At 52.5% G+C, this 18,152-nt stretch overlaps 7 protein-coding genes across 7 annotated transcripts; 2 read left to right on the plus strand and 5 right to left on the minus strand.

The window, feature by feature from the left end:
- Positions 1-709: 709 nt before the first annotated feature.
- BJY04DRAFT_219717 (uncharacterized protein) lies at positions 710-5,393 on the minus strand (the record flags this gene model as incomplete). Its single annotated transcript, XM_073716660.1, has 7 exons — positions 710-2,303; positions 2,374-3,932; positions 3,983-4,176; positions 4,241-4,429; positions 4,480-4,924; positions 4,986-5,277; positions 5,341-5,393. The coding sequence occupies 7 exons, from the start codon at positions 5,391-5,393 to the stop codon at positions 710-712; spliced, it is 4,326 nt and encodes a 1,441-aa protein (XP_073569726.1).
- A 442-nt stretch (positions 5,394-5,835) lies between these two features.
- Positions 5,836-7,977, plus strand: BJY04DRAFT_192657 (uncharacterized protein). Its single transcript, XM_073711801.1, has 3 exons — positions 5,836-6,280; positions 6,333-7,406; positions 7,455-7,977. The coding sequence occupies exons 1-3, from the start codon at positions 6,034-6,036 to the stop codon at positions 7,916-7,918; spliced, it is 1,785 nt and encodes a 594-aa protein (XP_073569727.1). The 5' UTR covers positions 5,836-6,033; the 3' UTR covers positions 7,919-7,977.
- Positions 7,978-8,160: 183 nt separating this feature from the next.
- BJY04DRAFT_219719 (uncharacterized protein) lies at positions 8,161-8,826 on the minus strand (the record flags this gene model as incomplete). Its single annotated transcript, XM_073716661.1, has 1 exon — positions 8,161-8,826. One exon carries the CDS (start codon positions 8,824-8,826, stop codon positions 8,161-8,163), a length of 666 nt encoding a protein of 221 aa, XP_073569728.1.
- A 416-nt stretch (positions 8,827-9,242) lies between these two features.
- Positions 9,243-10,034, minus strand: BJY04DRAFT_192662 (uncharacterized protein). The gene is made up of 2 exons (XM_073711802.1): positions 9,628-10,034; positions 9,243-9,581 (listed from the first exon to the last, which is right to left on the minus strand). The coding sequence occupies exons 1-2, from the start codon at positions 9,691-9,693 to the stop codon at positions 9,435-9,437; spliced, it is 213 nt and encodes a 70-aa protein (XP_073569729.1). The 5' UTR covers positions 9,694-10,034; the 3' UTR covers positions 9,243-9,434.
- Positions 10,035-10,045: 11 nt separating this feature from the next.
- BJY04DRAFT_219720 (ankyrin repeat domain-containing protein) lies at positions 10,046-12,348 on the plus strand (the record flags this gene model as incomplete). Its single annotated transcript, XM_073716662.1, has 2 exons — positions 10,046-10,306; positions 10,351-12,348. 2 exons carry the CDS (start codon positions 10,046-10,048, stop codon positions 12,346-12,348), a joined length of 2,259 nt encoding a protein of 752 aa, XP_073569730.1.
- A 54-nt stretch (positions 12,349-12,402) lies between these two features.
- On the minus strand, positions 12,403-16,925 carry BJY04DRAFT_88095 (NACHT and TPR domain protein). The gene is made up of 2 exons (XM_073721223.1): positions 16,336-16,925; positions 12,403-16,291 (listed from the first exon to the last, which is right to left on the minus strand). The coding sequence occupies exons 1-2, from the start codon at positions 16,702-16,704 to the stop codon at positions 12,458-12,460; spliced, it is 4,203 nt and encodes a 1,400-aa protein (XP_073569731.1). The 5' UTR covers positions 16,705-16,925; the 3' UTR covers positions 12,403-12,457.
- BJY04DRAFT_192666 (uncharacterized protein) lies at positions 16,684-17,955 on the minus strand. Its single transcript, XM_073711803.1, has 3 exons — positions 17,799-17,955; positions 17,481-17,623; positions 16,684-17,400 (listed from the first exon to the last, which is right to left on the minus strand). The coding sequence occupies exons 1-3, from the start codon at positions 17,837-17,839 to the stop codon at positions 17,063-17,065; spliced, it is 522 nt and encodes a 173-aa protein (XP_073569732.1). The 5' UTR covers positions 17,840-17,955; the 3' UTR covers positions 16,684-17,062.
- Between the last annotated feature and the right edge of the window lie 197 nt (positions 17,956-18,152).

The raw sequence follows: 18,152 nt of genomic DNA on the forward strand, positions 1-18,152 counted from the left end.
GGTGACTGCGAATGAAGAATTAATAGGACTCGGCATTGGCAATCGTCTACGAGCTCGTTCCTCCGTTGAAATACATGAATCGTTTATAGTCAATGGTCTGAGCTTGGAGCTTGAACCTTGAGCACTCTGTGACAGGGGATCGCGAAGCCATTTAGGCTAAATCCATCTCCCCCGCGGGGTCGACGTTTGTTAGCTGACTTTAGAAATAGGACCGTCTATGGCTATTCTTGAGCATGGCGTACCCCTCCTAGGTAGGCTGTCGAGTTTAGGGGTTTTCCCACCAGTTATAAGTTTGTCCGTGAGCGGGTGTGGATCGGGTTGGTTGTCCAAGGATGAGTCTTTGCTGAGCGGTCCACAGGTGATGGATTGTTTTCTATCCAACTGAGTTTGAGCTGGATCAGTAGACAGGTGGGAAGTATGTGGGAATAGATGGCATTTTAGAACTGGTGCGTTTGCCATTACAAAACGTCGTTGGGGTCTGGTTAACGAGCATGTTATGTCCGAACTCATGACTCTCGATGTATATGACAGTCCTTTGATCCGACCGGGACCATGTAGCAAGTAAAACCAGCGAATATATCAACGTCATATGGAAGGACATGGTTGGAGAGCAATTTGTAGAAGGCCACTCTCACAGCTGGAAAGTCAATAGCGGAATGAAACTGTTCAGTCAAGACTGCAACAAGGCGGTAGAATGTCACTCTTACTTTCAGACACCACTAGCTGCGGGCCCAGCGCCAAAAATTGGGAGGGACCGCCGTTCACTATTCGACGAAGAGGTTAGGAGAGCAAAAGGATTTGCACCGTCAACCGCAGCCTTTCCCGTCTTGACAGGCACCGTAGACCAAGCCCGATCTAAGACTGCGGGAAGAGTATCATCTCCTACATCTTTCCAAGAATAGGAATCTCGAAGCTGTTTGTTGAAGACAAGTCGCATATTGCCCTCTGCTTCACCAGGTGGCTGCCTAATCAAGTCAATGCTGACTCGGTCACGCATTTCGTTAGGGAATCTCGTCAAGGTTTGCGATTTCCATTGGCCCGTTGTATTGAGTGTATGTAACGTTGCAGAGCTGTCAGCTTCCGACGTGATCAGTCGAGAGATTTCAAGTTGATCTTGGGAAAGTCGAGTGACGGTGACTGCATTCTGCCCTTGAACCACGGGTCGCTCATCGCTGGCAATCATGCTAGCCAGGTCCATCGCGGGCCTAGGCGTCGCAGTTGTTTTAGCGAGAATAGGTCTTGTTCCATCGAGATCACTAGGAAGACGGGCCGGTGAGTCGGACTGTTTGGAAGATGAGGCGCTTGGGTCTGCTGAGACGGTGTCAAACTCGCCTTCAACGATGTAGCCGGAGAGGTATTGGCCGTCAGTCGAGAATTGCAAGTCTATCAGTGAGGGCTCGCAGAGTGGCCACGGATTCGAAAAGACATTCACCTCTCCTGCTGGCCATAGAGGAAATTTGAAATCCCAGCGGTATGTCCTCGATGATCCCTCGTATACCTGAGGGAAGAACAAAATAAGCCTGCGGGGGTGAAACTCGATCCCTCTCAGAGACCCCAGGAGAGTAATATCGGGGTCAGAGAAGAACTCAGTTGAGGCGACCAAGACGAAGTTTAGCCCAACGGACGGTTGCGCAGTGTGCTGAAAGATTTGTAGCAACCATCTTGTTGGGCAGCATTCGCCGTCTTTAATGAATTCGGAACGGGAATAGTGTACCATAACAAGATATTGAGCGTTGGGGCTTAGCTTGATGTCAGGTGTCCGTCGGTACTCTTTCTCGCTATATTCGAGGTCATGCCGAAGTTGGCTCAAGATCCGGTCCGGAGGTTCACAAGGCAACGTCTGGTGATCAAATCGGTAGGGTGTGTGAGTCCGTGCTCCTTCTGCTTCGTCATTCTGGTCGGCAATCCTGATTATTTCGTTGCCGATGATGACAGTACGTATATCTGCACTAATGGCGGCTGGAATCTTGAAGGTACAGTTCTTCGCAGCTCGGGATAGCCAGTACGCGCGAGAAACGGGTTCCTGAAACAGGTCGTCCATTCTATTTCTCCATTTCGTCTCCGAAAATTCACGCGCACGAAGGTGGCGCAGCTGCTCTAGCTTAGAAGAGCCCGAGTACCTGTCGAGAAGTTCAGATTCCACATGTGGAGCTAATTGCCACCGCGGGGACGATATTGTAACAGCGATGGAATATAGAATGTTTCCGGTGGTCAAGGACCAGCTTTCGTATACACCGCTCCAATCCTCACCCTCATGAAGCTTTGGTCGATCGGCTATGTCCACGGCTCCGATCATTGACGACCTGCATCAGGACAAATCAGCATGTATGTACTTCGTCATCCAAAATTGACCCAAATCTGCCTGCCGCTTACTTCGGTGGAAATAACTTGACAATTCCAACTTCGCATCCGTTTGTAGCGACCCGTGATGTCAGGACGATGTAGCCAAATTGAGACGACTCTCGAACGTTGAGAAACTTGACTCGGGAGGTATTGACGCCTCTCCAGAAGCGGGACGTAGTAAAGCCAGAGACACTAGGCTCCCAGATTTCATGAGGTTCTCGAAGTAACAACTCACTCCATGAGGCTTGCAGCCTTCTTAAGTCGTGAGCAAGCTCGGAAATATTGCTCTTGATATGCTTCATTCGTTGATTCTCGGCCTGGTCATATGATGTTTCGTTCCCACCAGCTTGGTCGCTGTGCGAGTAAAGGGCTTGGATACTGGGGAATCTAGAATAAATGAGGGAAGCCTCTATCCACATTTTTAATGTGCTCTCTGACGACAGGAGGTTTGATATCAGATCCATGAGGTACTCGTGCTCGGCCGACCGTTGGGTGTTCCCTTTCTCAGCCCCAGGACCTTTGGCGTAGATCGTAGTCAGTACGTGTGTAGGCCATGAATGGACTGCGTAGTCCAAGAAAGGATAGGCCTCGTTCAGTTGCTTCCAAGTCATGGCTTGGTTGGCTGACGAGAAGCACTCTGCGGGAACTATGTATAATAGATAGGCAACACAACAGATGGCCATATATCGATTGGACGCAGTTGGATCGATCAGGTCACGTATTGGAGAGTCCAGCGACAAGCTGGTACCGCGACCGGAGAAAAACTCTTGGGTCGAAAGGTGGATAAAGCGCACGTGTTTATCAAATGTAACCTCCAGCATGGCACCTGAAAGTTTGGCGATATTTCTCCTCAGGTCGGAGTTGCGGTCCTCTCGCTCCGGGGGTCTGTGAGTCGGGATTGAGATGCATACTTCCAGCTCTCTTATATGCAGTGGTCGGGAGCAGCATGTTACCCATTGAAAGAGACGCTGGACATTGAAGCTTGCCGTTTGGGGAAATTCTTGTCCGAGACCAGTAAATATGGCGATATAAAGATTGTCCAGACCTTCAAGCCTGTTCAAGTCCTCTATGGCCTCTCGCCGCTGCTTGATGGTAAGAGCAGGGCAGCTCAAATATTGTAGAAGCAAAAAGACCCAAATAAACATCCCATCTGCCCGGGAGGAGATGCGCTGCACTAGAGCTTTTGGGCTGTATACCTCGTCGAGAATCCCTTCGTCGAGCAGATCTTCCACGTTACTTTCCACATAGAGCTCGATGTCAGCAAGGTTCTGGGCAGGCTCGAGTGTTATCCTGTAACAGTCCCTTCCAAGGCGCGGATGAGGCTCGATTGTAGGTCTACTAAGTAGGATGAGCCCACACGATGCAGAATCCTTCAACACTTTGATAATGTCCGTAACAAACTGCCGATGGGTGGGGCATTCATCAACACCATCCGCAACGAAGACGATTCCAGGAATGTTTTGAACTAGCATGTACAATAGGGCCAATGCCTGGCTGGCTGTAGCATTCGGGAGTCCACTTTGATCCTTCGCCATCAACAGCGACGCTAGATCGAGCACCTTTCCGTTGTAGCGAAAAGCATTGACAATCTGGCTAAGGAAGGCGCGTACGGCGCTCTCTTGTTAACTCGTCCGCTCACCCTGCTTGTCGAAAAGAAAAAGGCCACACAGAAGCTCTCTGTACTGGAGCTGGCCTGGTCATGGTCGGCGCCGGCTACATCTGTGGTAAAACCGTTGCCCTTGTCTGACTTAGGCGGTGCGGGAGTGACCACATAGGCCCCAAGACTTTGCACAAGACCCGCGCAAATCGTCGTCTTGCCATATCCTGGCTTGCCTGGGATTAATTGCAGCATTAGCTGTATAACATTTCGAGAGAATCCGACCAGAAGGGGATGTACCTTGGATGAGAAGGATTCTCCTCTCCACGCTCGTAGCTGACCGTTCGCGCTGGGACCACCACTCTTGATACACTGGGTCTTCCTGGATCCACTCACAGGTACCTTCCAGCCGACGCTTCTGCACACGCTCGTAAATCTCCATCCAGTCGGGTGCGTTGATCCAACGCAATACTTCGTTTGCTTGCTCATCTATCATTTCTCAGTGCTGACTCCTAGTATGTAGGTGCACATCACCGTACCCATATGCCTCCTGGCATCCGTTGCTATTTGCGCCTCGTCCTCTTTCACTCGGTCCTCGTATCTTGTTATGAATGCCATCGTCTCGGCCGTCGAAAAACAATTAACTTCCCGCTCGAATACTTCGCCGTGGTGTTTGAGGCTTTCAAGAATAGCACCAAAATGACTATCGAAAGGCCTCCACGCACTGCGATGAAATAACCTCCAGCGAGCCCTGATGCCCTTGTTGCCTGATGACAGAAGATTGCATGTGTAGTAGCAGAACTCGAGAATATCTCGGTAAATTCGCGACAACGACTCGGGTATACGCTTCGAAAGGCTAGATCCATTCTTTTCAGCTCTTTCCTTGACGATGGACAGGTATTCGACATAGGCGGGAATGGTTGCGATGAGGCGATTCAGCATTCCACAGACTTTTTCGAGAAATGTCATGTATTGATTTGTGAGCTGGAACCGATTAGTCACAAAGGCCATTAGATACCAAGCAAAAGACGATACAAGGGTATACATGCCTGGAATAGCAGGCGGAGCGATCCCAAACCAGTGCAGCGTAGGAGGGGTTCGACTGGACGAAGATGTTGACTATGTCGAAGTATGGCTGCAGCTTCTCGGTCAGGGAGTTGATTTTCCTCGCACACAGCATCACCAGCGATTTATTCTGCGGATGACTTTTGACATCCTGTTCAATCGCTCTGACTAGTGCTTCGGCATTCAGGAACTGGCCAAACTTGTCCGGCCCAAGATCTTGAATGAAGGAATCCCGTGTCGACTCAAAGAGCTGGATTGGGTACGGGACCTCACTGCGATTTGACGACAACAATTAGCTCACTATCTTACCAGGACCAACATTTTGTTCATGTCACCTTGGATTCCCGGGCGTCATTTGCGCAGTCTGTTTCTCGGTCGGTGTCGCCATATTGACCTGCAAGAAGCCAGCTACATAGCTGTGAAGACGATCGGCAGGAGACGGCAGGGACGTGGAGATTGATCGTGCGGGGATAAGCATTTTATCCCTCAGAAAAAGCAATGGGGTGAGACTCTTCTCAATCTGCGCCTCAATCTCAGCCTCCAGCTTGCCCCGTTCCTATCCCTACAGTGTGCGGCTGGCTTTGAGGGGGGTATGGTCCAATCATAGCGAAACCGGCTATCAATCGGCATCATATCCCAGGGCCCGGCCGTAGTATCGCCATGAAACTTATATCGTCTTTGCTTCAGCTTTTTTGACAGGCTTTGCTAATCATTACGGGCCACATGTATCTAAGCGGGGCAGTCGTGGGAGGCACACAACGGTGATAGATCGCACACGTCAGCAACTGACGAGAATGGCGAGGCTGCCTTCCAATTGGAACCTATCGGTCTTGACGAAGGGTGGTGTAACGGCATGCTTGCTTTCAGTGGTCCTCGGACGTGTCGGACAGTCGTGCAGTCGTGCAGCCTGTCCGTCCACTTAACCATTGGCGCTGGTCCTGAATCAACCTATCGAGAGTAATAACGGAATTGTTCAACACAGCCTGAGCACCGTGGTCAGCTTCAATGTAACTCTGCAGCAAGGTGAGATGGAGATGATTGTGATCAGGAAGGAAGTGCAATGGTGGAAGACGCGTCGGGTTTCCCGATTGGGCGGGCTTGGCATTTTCGTCTCGGACGGGCCGACTTGGTCGCAATGGAACTCTTTGATCACCCCGCCATTCTCCAACTTCACCCCAGCATTTGCTACCATGTCCTCCGCCACTCAAGGACAACATGTCTTTATCACCGGGGCAGCCAGCAGTACTGGCGCTGCAGCCGTAGGCAAATTCCTCCGTACGTCTGCCTTCGATCCAACGCGTGTTCACACCAACTCACCCGCCCGCAGAACAAAACACCAAAGTGACAGCCCACGATCTTCGTCAGATCCCAGCAACCCCGCCAAATCCGAATTTCTTCCCTGTCACCGGTGATGGTTCAGACTCTTCAATTGCTTGGTGTGTCAACGCGGCTGCGGCGTTCTTCGGTCCAATTACCTCTCTTGTGCATGTCAGCGAGGTCTCCGATGATGGAACGGCTCCTGATCAAGTTGTGGACAAGACTGTGAGCACCATCAAGTCGCTTGTTCGCGCCATCGCTAGCCAGCATGTGAATGGTAGCCGTCAACTTGAGAGTGTTTCTCTCGTCATCACCTCACAAGAGGGCGTCTCTGGGTATTCCCCACGCGAAATCGAGAGACAATATGCCGCGGCGTGCGGAGTTATCGAGACCGAAATTCAGGCCCTCGGCCTGGAGACTCGATTCAATGCGGTCGCACCGGGGTTAATTCTTGATGAGTTGAAAGAATCATTGCCAACCGCCCCACCGAAAACAACTGCGCCATCGTACGACCTTGCTCGCGGCCTAGTCCGTTTAACAAGCCGCTCAGCTCGCCATATCACCGGAAAGTGGTTGACAGTCGATGATCTTGTTGAGGGAAGCGATCTCTGGAAGCCGGATCCTTCTCTCAGTCCTCAACCCAGCCGGCGCATTCAAGTGTTGCTTTCTGTCGACTTTGATGCCGTCTCTGGGTTCCTCGGAACGGGCGCTTCACCCACGAACGGTCTTGCGGATTTCAGCAGCGGATATTTTGCTGCGCAGGTCGGTGTTCCACGATTACTCCGCTTGTTCCAGAAGCATGGTATTTCGTCTTCCGTCACGTGGTTTGTTCCCGGTCACTCCTTGGAGTCGTTCCCGGACCAGACGAAGGCGATCGTCGATTCTGGCGCGGAGATTGGTTGTCACGGGTATGCGCATGAAGGCGCGACGCAGCTTTCAGAAGAGCAAGAACGAGACGTAATTGAAAAGTGCGTCAAGCTCGCTACTGATCTTACGGGCAAGAAACCACTCGGATGGAGAGCACCGCTCTACCAGCTCAGGGATCATACGGTGAAGGTTCTGGAAGAGCATGGATTTTTATACGGTACGCCCTTACCTCTAAATCTTTCATGACCTGCTAATAGTCCATCAGACACATCTCTTACCCACCACGACTCATCGCCATACTACCTAACAACCACTCAAACACCTCCACCGATCGACTTTTCTCCCTCCGTCCCCGCTTCGACCTGGATGCATCCCCTTGCGCCTCCTGCTCCGCAAACAAGCAGCACCCTCGTTGAGATCCCCTGCAACTGGTACATGGAAGACATGACGCCGATGCAGTTCCTCCCGGCAGCTGCCAACTCGCACGGCTTCGTAAGCCCCGAGACCATTGAAAGCAACTGGAAAGCGCGGTTCGACTACCTCTATAATGAGACCATTGATGGCGAGCAGCGCGATTTCGTCTTCCCGCTCGTGTTGCACCCCGATACAAGCGGTATGGCGCACGTTGTCGGTATGATCGACCGGGTCATCGGGTGGTTGAGAGAGAGGGACGGCGTGGAGTTTGTAACCTTTGGAGAGTGTGCAAGGGGGTGGAAGGCAAGGCAGTAAGTTGTGGGAGTATCAAACTATGAGTATTGAGGACAGCTAAACTAGGATAGATAAGAATATAAAATTCGTTTCCATTTCTAATTAAACTTCCTGAAAGAACGACATGGCAGTTCCCGATCCTCCACACGAACCGGAAACAGAGCCCTGCTTTCATACACCTTGTTCGCGTTACCGTCATTCGAATTAGAGCTACTAAATACCTTATTTTCGAATCGACTCACCTAGCTCTCTCCACAGCAGCTTCATCCGGTCTTCCCCTCTGCACCGGTATTCTTCTTAAACGCTTCCTCCCTACACCAGTCAGCCATCCACATAGTACCCGTACCATTAACAGAAAAGACTACTCGCCTCTCCATCTGCACTCTCCTCAACCCCCTCAACAACCTCTCATACTCATCCATCCCCACCACCTTCTCCTTCCCCTTTTTATCAAACAACCCCCTCACCTTAATCACCCTCTTCTTATTAACCCACCCCCTCGAGCTCCCCTCAACCCCACACCGATCCCCCTTATCCCTGACAATCGCCCGCCCATCTAAATCGCGATCAAGAAGCTGGCTGAAGTCGCGGTTTGCAGGCGAGATGAACAACGGGTCGCTGTCGCCCTCGACCCGGATCTCGCCTTCGAATGCGGAGAGTTCCACCTCTGGTGTTGTGGTGGTTGGGTCGTAGGCGAAGGTGTCGCTGCCGACGGAGTTGTCGGTTCCCGAGCAGGTGGATTCGGCGCGCTCGGGGGAGAGGATTGTTCGTTCGAGGGTTGCGAGGACGCGGGGGTTGGAGGGTTGAGTGTTCTGTTCTTGGTGGGGTTTGAAGAGGGAGGTAGTTGTTGATAGGGGACGGAGGGTGCTGGTTGTGAGTGAGGTGAGGACTCGCCTGGTTAGGAAGGGTCGGATGATGAGGTAGGACATGTTTGATGTCATGTGTGTGATTTGAATGTGTTTTGCTAGTTGAGGTTGGTTAGAGTTGTCTCTTGAAGAGAATGACACGGATAGACATAGGTGGGAGCAACAGCTACAGCTTGAGAGTTATATAATCCGGACCGACAATGGACCATGGAAGTAGAGCAACCTCTTTTGACGTCACATGTGCAACAGTCAATCAAGTTATCGCTATTTCTCATCCTTGTCATTGCTAGGTATTAGGGTACATCCGCGGCACACGGTTTCAAGGGTAGCTGGTTTACGAGCTTAATATCAACGATTTAGCATTCTGGTCTCATTCCCTCTCTCATAAATGCTAGATTTTGCCGTAACTGTATCTTTACTTTTCGCACTGCTCGCTGATGGTCTTGTGGGGGGCTGTCACCATCAATGGATCCGGGGAAGGTCAAGCTACGAACCACGGTCCAGTCTGGAGCATGGTCTTGCCACCACGAGTCTAGCTCTCATCGACTATCGTTATCGTGGACGGTGTCCACATGACATGGCCATTACGAGCAGTACATAGCAGAAAGATCTGTCATACAGTATTCCTCAGATTATGTTCATCACCTGCAGCTCATTCATCTCAAAATGTCCTATTTGATATACCTAAACATCCGCATAGAATGAAAAGTCCTATAAACACCAAACAGGGTTGAACCAACTCCGACGCCACCGGCTGTCCAAGCAGCCCCTTGTCGGTACAGAGAGGCATAGGGGATATGGCCGTCTGGGGTTGATTTCTGCGAGAAGAGTCAGCAGTGTCGTATATGTAGGGGTTAGACATACGGATTGGAGACGTCGTCTCACAACGTTGGCCTGCTGGCCTCCACGGCCGAGGAGGATTTGGAACATTGTTAATTGTAGTAGTCAGTAGATAATGTGGCTTGGAATTTGTATCGATGATTGTGGAACGGAGGGTCTCTCCCTGTTATATATATTTTGGTCGCCGCAGATGACGTTGAGCGGGGCACTTGCTGTACCATGGGAGACATACGTTGATGACCATAAACGTTGAAAGCCAGTCTGAGGAACTAGAATGATGATAGTAGACTCATATCCATGGATATCAAGGACTCGACTTTGTGCATTTCCGTAGAAAGTGCGACGCAGTGATGTGTCCCAAACGGGTTAGCGAGGACGGGGAAATGAGGATGGAAGGGATTTGGCTCCGGACAGATTGCCGACCTCGCGACTCTCTTCGACAATGTCGCAGAGCGCGATTGACTCCCTGCCATATGATATTATTACTCTCATTCTATCATTTGTCCCTGTGATTGACTTTTACTCGCTTAAGTTGGCCGGCGATCGCCGTCTAACAACAGCTGTTCGCAATGCCTACTCCCGCTTCTCCCGAGTCCAGTACCTGGACGCAATCACCAAGCAAGATGCCCGCCAAAGAAAGTTCAAATCTGGCTTCGGGCGAACGCCAATGGAAATCTTGATCGAGCGCGGGCGAGCGGACCTAGTGCGATATTACCAGAGCAAGTACAAAGATATTACCAGAGCAAGTACAAAGAGGCCCCCTTTCACGAAATTCAGGAATACAACTGCCAGCTGAGCAGCGAGATCAATAAGCGCGAGAAGTCACCCTTCTCCTTGGCCCTTCACTGGGCAGTTTATTATGGCCAACAAGAGATTGCCATGCTACTCCTGGATCGCGTAAATCTGAGAGCAGGGAAGTCTCGCGAAACACCCCTCCACTATGCCGCAAAGAACAACCAGGTCCGCATGGCTGAACTGCTACTCGAGCATGGTGCGTATATCAACTCGTCGGATGACTATGGCAATACGCCATTAGCGACGGCGTTAGCTAACCAGGCGAATGATGTGGTCGATGTCTTACAATCTCGGGGAGCTCTAACCTCATGGCCGGCCATCATCCGAACAGAGGAATGGGCGCGACCTATTCGTGAGTGGTCATATGATCCTGAATGTAGCCCCTTTCAGCCTCTTCCTCTCGCGACACACTGCCCAAATAAGATGAGATCTCGCTGTTTTGCGTTAGACAAGGTACTAGAGTATTATCATTTCATGACATTCGGAAAACCCGGGGACACGGCCTTGAAATGGCATCAAGATGATATTGCTTGCGACGCGATCCTGCAAAACGAGATCTCAGTACTTGAGATGCTACTCCATGAAGGCTGGGATGCTAGAGCGCCAAACTACCAAGGCCGGACTCCTCTGGGGATTATCGCGCGACACAGAAATCGAGCACAGATGGCCGTCTTTCTTCTCGACCATGGCGCCGACCCAACCATCACATCACACACCAAGAAACAACCCCATATGACGCCGCTGCACAATGCCTTGTGCCTGATGCATGAAGATCTGGTCTCACTCTACAATGCACGCGGCTACCCCCTCGACACGCAAACTGAGCACGGCGAAACAGCGCTCCACATGGCCGCACAACTAGGTTGCATCTCCAACAAACTCCTCAACTACCTCCTCCCTTTGGTCCGCATAATCGACCACCGGGACAATGACGGCAATACCCCATTCCATCACGCGTGCCAGCGCCAGCCACCGGTCCCCGACAACCTCCGAGTCCTTCTAGAGGCCGGCGCCGACCCCAACGCCCAAGGCACCGGAGGCCCGCCCATCCTCGCGCTATTCCGTCATACAGATACGCCCCACACCATCTGGCAAGCCCTCCTCCTCCTCCTACAGTACGGCGCCGACCCCAACGCCCAAGGCGTCGAAGGCCCGCTCATCCTCGCGCTATCCCGTCACACCGACTCGCCCCACGCCTTCTGGCAAGCCCTCCGCCTCCTCCTCCAGTACGGCGCCGACATCAACGCCAGAGACAGCAAAGGCAACACCCTCCTCCACCCAATCTGCTCCGCCCCCACAGGGCCGCAAAACTACAGCACAGAGACCGTCACAACCATCCTGCTTGAAAACGGCGCAGACCCGAATCTGCCCAATGCCAACGGCAAATACCCGCTCCAGTGCCTGCTCGAACGCAGGCCGAAGTTAGAGTCCGACATGCCCACTCATCCTCGATGTCTCTCGCTGCCGGACTATCACTCTAACCCGGAGTCCAACATGCCGAATCCTCGTCAGTTCCTCTCGCTGCTGGACTACCACGCTGACCCAAACGTTCGCGATGTTCGAGGCCGCTCGCCTCTCCATCGGGTCGTAGATCTGGGTGTTCGAATGGCCGCCGGAGACAAAATCTCGCTTGTGCGGAAACTACTCGAGAAAGGCGCGGATCCTAACGCTGTCGACCACGCTGGGTACAATGCGCTCATGTTCGCGGACTGGTCGTACCGGGAGAGACAGATTGAACACGCGGTGTTCGCGGCTCTGCTGGAGTTGCTGCTGCGGTACGGCGCAAGCCGCGATACGGCGAGTTTGTACTATCCAGGCTGGACTATCATTGAGGTTTGGGAGGGGAAACACAAGCGGAAGAGGGACGAGGATTGTGGTACCGGTGATGAAATGTCGGCTTCTGCATCTACATCTACAGGCGTTGGTGGGTTTTGGTCGACTGTACTATAATAACCGTTTAGAGATGGTCTGGGTTGGTTAGAAAGATCAGCTAAAGCTCGACTAAGGATGCTATATCAACGATCTTATGCATGGCTCAGGATAGACAACAAACTGCAATCTACAAATCCCACTTCTTTCGCAACTGCTCCTTCCACGCCTCGAACTCCACAATCTCCCCATCAACAAGCACCTTTCCTTTCTCGATAGCCGTCGGTCTGGTCGGAATGTGGATGAAGTGCGGGGCGTGCTTAGCACTGCAGGTCTTGGTAGGAACCTCGCCCGTCTCAAGCAGCTTCGTGCAATCCTGACAGAAGGCCGTGTTGAAGCAGATCGGGCACATGGAGAAGTCTTCTAGCGTGGCGTGGCCCTTCCGGCAGGGTCCATCGCAGAACCATGTATCTTCTGGCTCGTCATCTCCGTCTTCGTTGTTTTCATCGTCTTCGCCGTCCTCGCCAGCGGCGGCAAGCATGTATGCGACGGCAATGACGTTGGTTGTGTCTCCGGCCGCGACGAGAACGTTGACCAGCTCGTCCAGACCCTCTTCGTCGTTCTCTGGGTCGTCGTCTGATAGGATCTGCAGGGCTCTGCTGATAGATGGTCTGAATTGTCTCTTTGCGTCGGCGTCTCGTCCGCTCAGACGGTAGTACGCGCCTAGCGAGATTTCGCGAGCACCGTCGAGGATCCACGCGTCGGACTGCGTGTTTGTGACGGTTCGCTTTGCCAGCGCCTCGAGCTTGGTGACCACGGCTTCGGCCTCGGGCGTATTGAACCCGGCGTCGACGGCGTTGCAGAGGAGTCGCTGGGTGAGGCTATAGGCGGCCTCTAGTTTGACGCCACCAATCTCGGTATCTTCATTTGAAGAGGCGTACATGCTAAGAATCTTCTCCCAGCGCTTGATGGCTTTGTCCTGATCGCCGAGATACTCGCTGTAGAGACGCGCCAGGCTGAGCTCTAGATTGGCGGCAGTCAAAGTTCGCAGCACCTTTCGAGCTTCCTTGGCGGCAGTTCGGAATGCGCCAGTGAGGAAGTCCAAGCTGTCGGTCGCCAGTGCGGCATCGGCAACGTGGACGAAGAAGTCGTCATAATTGTAAGGGTTATCGCACAATGCCTTTGTCAGGCAAGTGTAATCCTTCTCTGGAAAAGGCGTATCTGCCAGCTGTTGTATCAGAGCCATGACCTCCTTGTGGTCTTTCTTGCTTCCGTAGTAATCTAGAAGCTCGTTAAGGCAAGTGCTGCAGTACTCAATAGCCTTGTATGACCGTTGAAGGGTCTCAAGGCGCTTCCCAGGCTCGTCAGCTGCATTGTACGATAGGGCCAGGCGCTCTAGAATAGAATGAAGAGTCAATTGGAGCACCCGATTCTCGGGGTCACTCTCTATCTTGGCTGAGAGCATTTTCGCAGCCTCTTCATCCAACTCAATAGCCTTTGACCAGTCCTTCTTCGCGACATATGCCAAGGATAGACCAGCTCTGACCAAGTAGTCATCCGGATCGAGCTCTAGGGCCTTGGTAAAGTACTCAATTGAAACATCATGATGTTTAGCAGACCGTAGTGCGATTGCCGTCCGTCGATGCCACAAACCATCTTTTGCAAAATCACCAAAGCTCGCGGCTTCAATGAGCTCCTCTGCAGTGGGATTGAAGTTGCTCAGATCCGGAATCTCGGTATCCTTCTGGAGACGTTGGTAGCTCCAAATCATGCCTGCACAGGGAGGAACGTTCCACTGGTTTCCGCGGACCCATTTGTCCACACAGAGCATCATGATCGGCTTGAAGGTTGTGATGGGATCACTTTCGGTGGACTTGATAAAGTCCTGCCCTTCCTCTGGCAGAGACGCAATGACCTCGCTGTCTTTCCACCACTTGCGCACAGCTTCGAGATTGGCTTTGGTTGAGACCCAGCTGCGGCGGCCAATGTGCGCAATGATGGACTCTTCATCGGTGAACAGTCTCAGCAGCACTTGGGCTATCTCTGTTCTATCTTCCAAGGAACAATCCGACGGCGAGACCTGTTTGAGGAAGTGGATCCAGTGTGTGGAAGCATGATTCAACATTGCACCTTTGTCGTCAGCCTTTTCGGCAAAGGTTTTGTCGCTCAGAACCTTAATCAAAGTCTTCAGCACATGAGTCTTTGCCTCGAGGTGATTGACGCCGACAGCAAAGGACCCGTTTGCCGACACCTTGCCTTCCGTCTCGTCACGGAAGAAATCGCCAATGGATGCATGGCAGAAGGTGACGGTGGTGCTTTCGGCGTGGGAGTTGAAATCCGTCAGGTTCTCGACATCCTCAAAAGCTTCCTCATCATCCTGCTCCTCCTCCTCGTCAGACCCGTCGGACGTGTTACCTTTGGAGGAGATTGTTTGCAGCTCAGCAGTGTTCAAACCGTCCTCTCGATCAAGAATGAAGAAAGATGCCCACTGTCGCCGGAGGGCACCTTCCAGGTAGATCATGCCATCGCCCTCCGGTGACTTCAGCTTGAGTATGGATTCTACCCCTCCTAGAGTCAACGGCTCGGTAGAGCAAGCAACCCAAGCCAGGATCTCGTTGAGGTACTCGAGTTCCTCTTCGTTCCCGGTGGCCGAGAATGTGGATAAAACCTGGCGCAGCATTTCCTTGAGGCCTTTTGGAGGGTGCTCGAGAGCTTTACGCATGCTACCCTCGCTCCGCTTTTTCACGAGCTCTTGGAGCATGAGGTTTGCCCAGAGGAACATGCCCTCGGCGCCGGCAGACAGCTTCTCGATGATTTCTTTGCGAAGCTTTGCAGATACTCGACGAAGAACGGCGGACTTCTTGATGCTCGCAGTGATATAGGAGTTGATGTCGTGAGAGTTCTTTTGCGTGGTGATGTGAATGGTCGGAACCTCCACCTCCAAGCCTTCAATCAGTTGGTCGGCCACATGAGGCCGGGCGACAAAGGCGAGCTGGAGATGGCGCTGGTCGGGGTACTCGTAGAGGTCTTTTGCGAGGCTGAGGAAATCTCGTCTTTCTTCGTCAAAGGCTTCATCGAGGGCGTCGAAGAGGATGTAGACAGTACTGTCGGCGTTGCGCTTTTTGAGGAAGAAGTCGACAAAGAGCAGTCGCCAGGCACTTTCGAGGGTGCTGACTCTCTCATGGCTCTCGATGGTGGCGAGATATTTATGGTAGACCGGGTCGCTCTTGCTGATTTGGAAGGCCAGGTCCAGCAAAGCTTGGTGGAACGAGCGAGTGTTGGGGTTGTCGTCCTTGAAGAAGAAGTAGCCAATAGAGGTCTGTGATGTCTCCTGGCCACGAGGATATTTTTCCTTGAGGAAGGTTATGATGTTTGCCGACAGGTACGACTTTCCAGCACCTGGATTGCCAGAGATGAACATCACAGGGCTCTCCTTGTCCAGCCAACTGGTGAAGACATCCTCATTGCGGATCCAGTCTCCTGTCCCCGGGATGCGTGCCTTGTTGATTTTGTCGTACCAATCCTGGGCGGAGTCTGCTTTGGAAGGGCTGAGGATCTTGTGGACGAGAAGCTGTTGCGACCGTTCACGCTCCTCACGGGTTCCTTGTTTCTCTTCGTCGACGGTGACCATGAGATTTCCAATCATTTCTTGCACCTGGTCCACACGTACGCTCATGGAGTTGACGGTAATCCCAGTCTCAGTCACCGTGGCGCTGGCGGCATTGACTGTGACAGAGATATCGTCGACAACCCTTCCGGTTCTCTTCGACTCGGTCAGTGTCTCCGCTCCAACAAGATGCGCCTCCACTTGCGTCAGCTTGTCGAGCTTGCCTAGGGCAGCTTGAATCGCATCGTCGCTGCCGAGAGCGAAGTTGCGGGCAAACTTGAGCAGTCGGCCGCGCCGGATGGTCTTTGTGGACAGGGCAAAGACTTCGATAAGGGTCACCAGGATGTCGCTGAGCTTCTCGCTCAAGTCCTCAGAGATGGACTCTCGACTGTACGCCTTGAGACGAATGGTGAAGTCCTATCTAGTTAGAACAATCTCTTCTGCCACCATGGAAGACATACCTTCAACGACCCCATGAGCTCGTGAATTGCATTGTAAGAGGCCGAAACGCCCTTTGCAGCGCCCATCAAATAGGTCACAGCCCCGAAGATAAGACTGCTTGGTGGAAAGACCATGGAGGCACCACCAGCAGCAAGATCGCCAAACAGCTGAACGGGGATCAGGGCAGCCTTCATGACATCGAAAATTACCCCGCGCTTCTCGCGAAACTCGCCAAACTGCTGATTCCGCGCGTCGATTTCCTTGGTGAGGTCGTCGACATTTTGCAGTTTCCGCAGGAAGTCCACATCGAGGGTCTCGTCGGTGATCTCCTGGTATTTCTTGATCGCACGGGCGTAAATGGCCGGGATCTGGTCTTTGGTGCCCCCCATGGTGAAAATTTGCAGCAGGCGTCTAGACTGTTGATGGTGGGGTAGCCTTCTATTAAAGCCGCACAGATCGATTTGGGGCTGAAGGAGGGGTTACTGGAGCCTTCAGCCCTGTCTCTAGCAGCAAATAAGCTTGACCGTAATGGTCTGACAGCAGTTGTCTGGCTGACGCTGCCCTACATCCCAATTGGCGTAATCAGAGACATTCAGCCAGCCTCATCAGCCGTCATGATCGTCCCATTGCATGACAAGAAACCGCTTAAGCTGGGTGATTAAAAAGGTATCACTGCATATATACAGAACAAATCATTTCATTTCTTCAGCCTCAAACCAGCTGTACCCCAATACCCCCCTAAATCCCTCACTTGGGCTCCGGTGCAACATACCCCCCTCCAATCTCCCTTAGCTCGGCATTCTTCTTCTTCTGCCGCCGCATCACGAACCAAATCGCCAGTACAATCAGCACCAATCCGGCAACACCACCTACCACCCCCCCGGCAATAGCACCGACATTCGTCCCGGAGCCTCCATCATCCTCTATATCTGGATCCGGGCTCCCCGTCTCATTGCCTTCGCCACCCAAAGACGTCGGCCTAGTCGTGAACGTCGTATCCGTATCCGTCACCGTAGGAATCTCGTCGTTCACCGTCGTAGTCGTTGTATCAGGATCCGCGGTTGTCGTGAGCCCGTCGTCGGGTACTACACATCATCCCAAGTTAGCTACCACTTCCTCCAAAAGAGCAAACAGAAGAGCGGGAAAGGGTAAATAGGGAAAATACCCAACGTCAACACCGTCTCGACAAGACTCCGGAACAGCTCCGTCGCATTATCCGGATCCTCGCACCAGGCCATCGTCGCGCTCCACCCATCACTCGGCTGCCGCTGGTACAGCGTTGTCGACACACATGCCTGGCTACCGGGGCTAAGTATGCAAAAGATTATTCATTAGCCCCTACTAGCTATAACTGAATGAAACCACCTGCTGCTGCAGTTTTCCTTGCCTAGTGCTGTGTCCAAGGCAATGCTAGTGACTATCCCGGACCGGATACTCGAAATAGAGCGCGAACGCGAAGAAGAGGGAATTTCAGAAAACACACCAAGTCAATGTATCGCTGACATCTGTCCCATAGGAGATCATGCTCGTGGACACGCAGCCCTGCTCGAAGATGCAGTCGGTGCCGTCGATCGCGCAGCAGGCGCCTGAGGCGCTGGAGACGAGGAATTCATAGCCCGTGTTGCAGACGATTGTTGCGACTGTTTTCACGCTGCGTTAGAGACGAGACTGGGGGTTTTCACATTGTGATGGTGCGGGTGAAGGTGTGCGCAGGACTCACTGGTTGCGCCGCTGGAGTAGAAGCCGACGACATCGGGGGATTGCGTTGGGACGACGTGTGTGGTTAGGGATGTGCGCGTGATGTAGTTGGTTGAGGAGGCCATTTTGGAGAATTACG

Source organism: Aspergillus karnatakaensis (genome assembly GCF_047715665.1).
Source record: "Aspergillus karnatakaensis strain CBS 102800 unplaced genomic scaffold BJY04scaffold_34, whole genome shotgun sequence".
Lineage (NCBI taxonomy): Eukaryota > Fungi > Ascomycota > Eurotiomycetes > Eurotiales > Aspergillaceae > Aspergillus > Aspergillus karnatakaensis.

Bases quoted from the DNA above. Each gene is read 5' to 3' on its own strand.
- BJY04DRAFT_192657 (XM_073711801.1), top strand. From the start codon at position 6,034: ATGGAGATGATTGTGATCAGGAAGGAAGTGCAATGGTGGAAGACGCGT. The intron at 6,281-6,332 runs GTACGTCTGCCT...ACCCGCCCGCAG, and splicing joins AGCCGTAGGCAAATTCCTCC to AACAAAACACCAAAGTGACA. The intron at 7,407-7,454 runs GTACGCCCTTAC...ATAGTCCATCAG, and splicing joins AGAGCATGGATTTTTATACG to ACACATCTCTTACCCACCAC.
- BJY04DRAFT_192662 (XM_073711802.1), bottom strand. From the start codon at position 9,693: ATGTTCCAAATCCTCCTCGGCCGTGGAGGCCAGCAGGCCAACGTTGTG. The intron at 9,582-9,627 runs GTATGTCTAACC...CTCTTCTCGCAG, and splicing joins TGAGACGACGTCTCCAATCC to AAATCAACCCCAGACGGCCA.
- BJY04DRAFT_192666 (XM_073711803.1), bottom strand. From the start codon at position 17,839: ATGATCTCCTATGGGACAGATGTCAGCGATACATTGACTTG. The intron at 17,624-17,798 runs GTGTGTTTTCTG...TTGCATACTTAG, and splicing joins GTCAGCGATACATTGACTTG to CCCCGGTAGCCAGGCATGTG. The intron at 17,401-17,480 runs GTATTTTCCCTA...GATGATGTGTAG, and splicing joins CGAGACGGTGTTGACGTTGG to TACCCGACGACGGGCTCACG.
- BJY04DRAFT_88095 (XM_073721223.1), bottom strand. From the start codon at position 16,704: ATGGGGGGCACCAAAGACCAGATCCCGGCCATTTACGCCCGTGCGATC. The intron at 16,292-16,335 runs GTATGTCTTCCA...CTAACTAGATAG, and splicing joins AGCTCATGGGGTCGTTGAAG to GACTTCACCATTCGTCTCAA.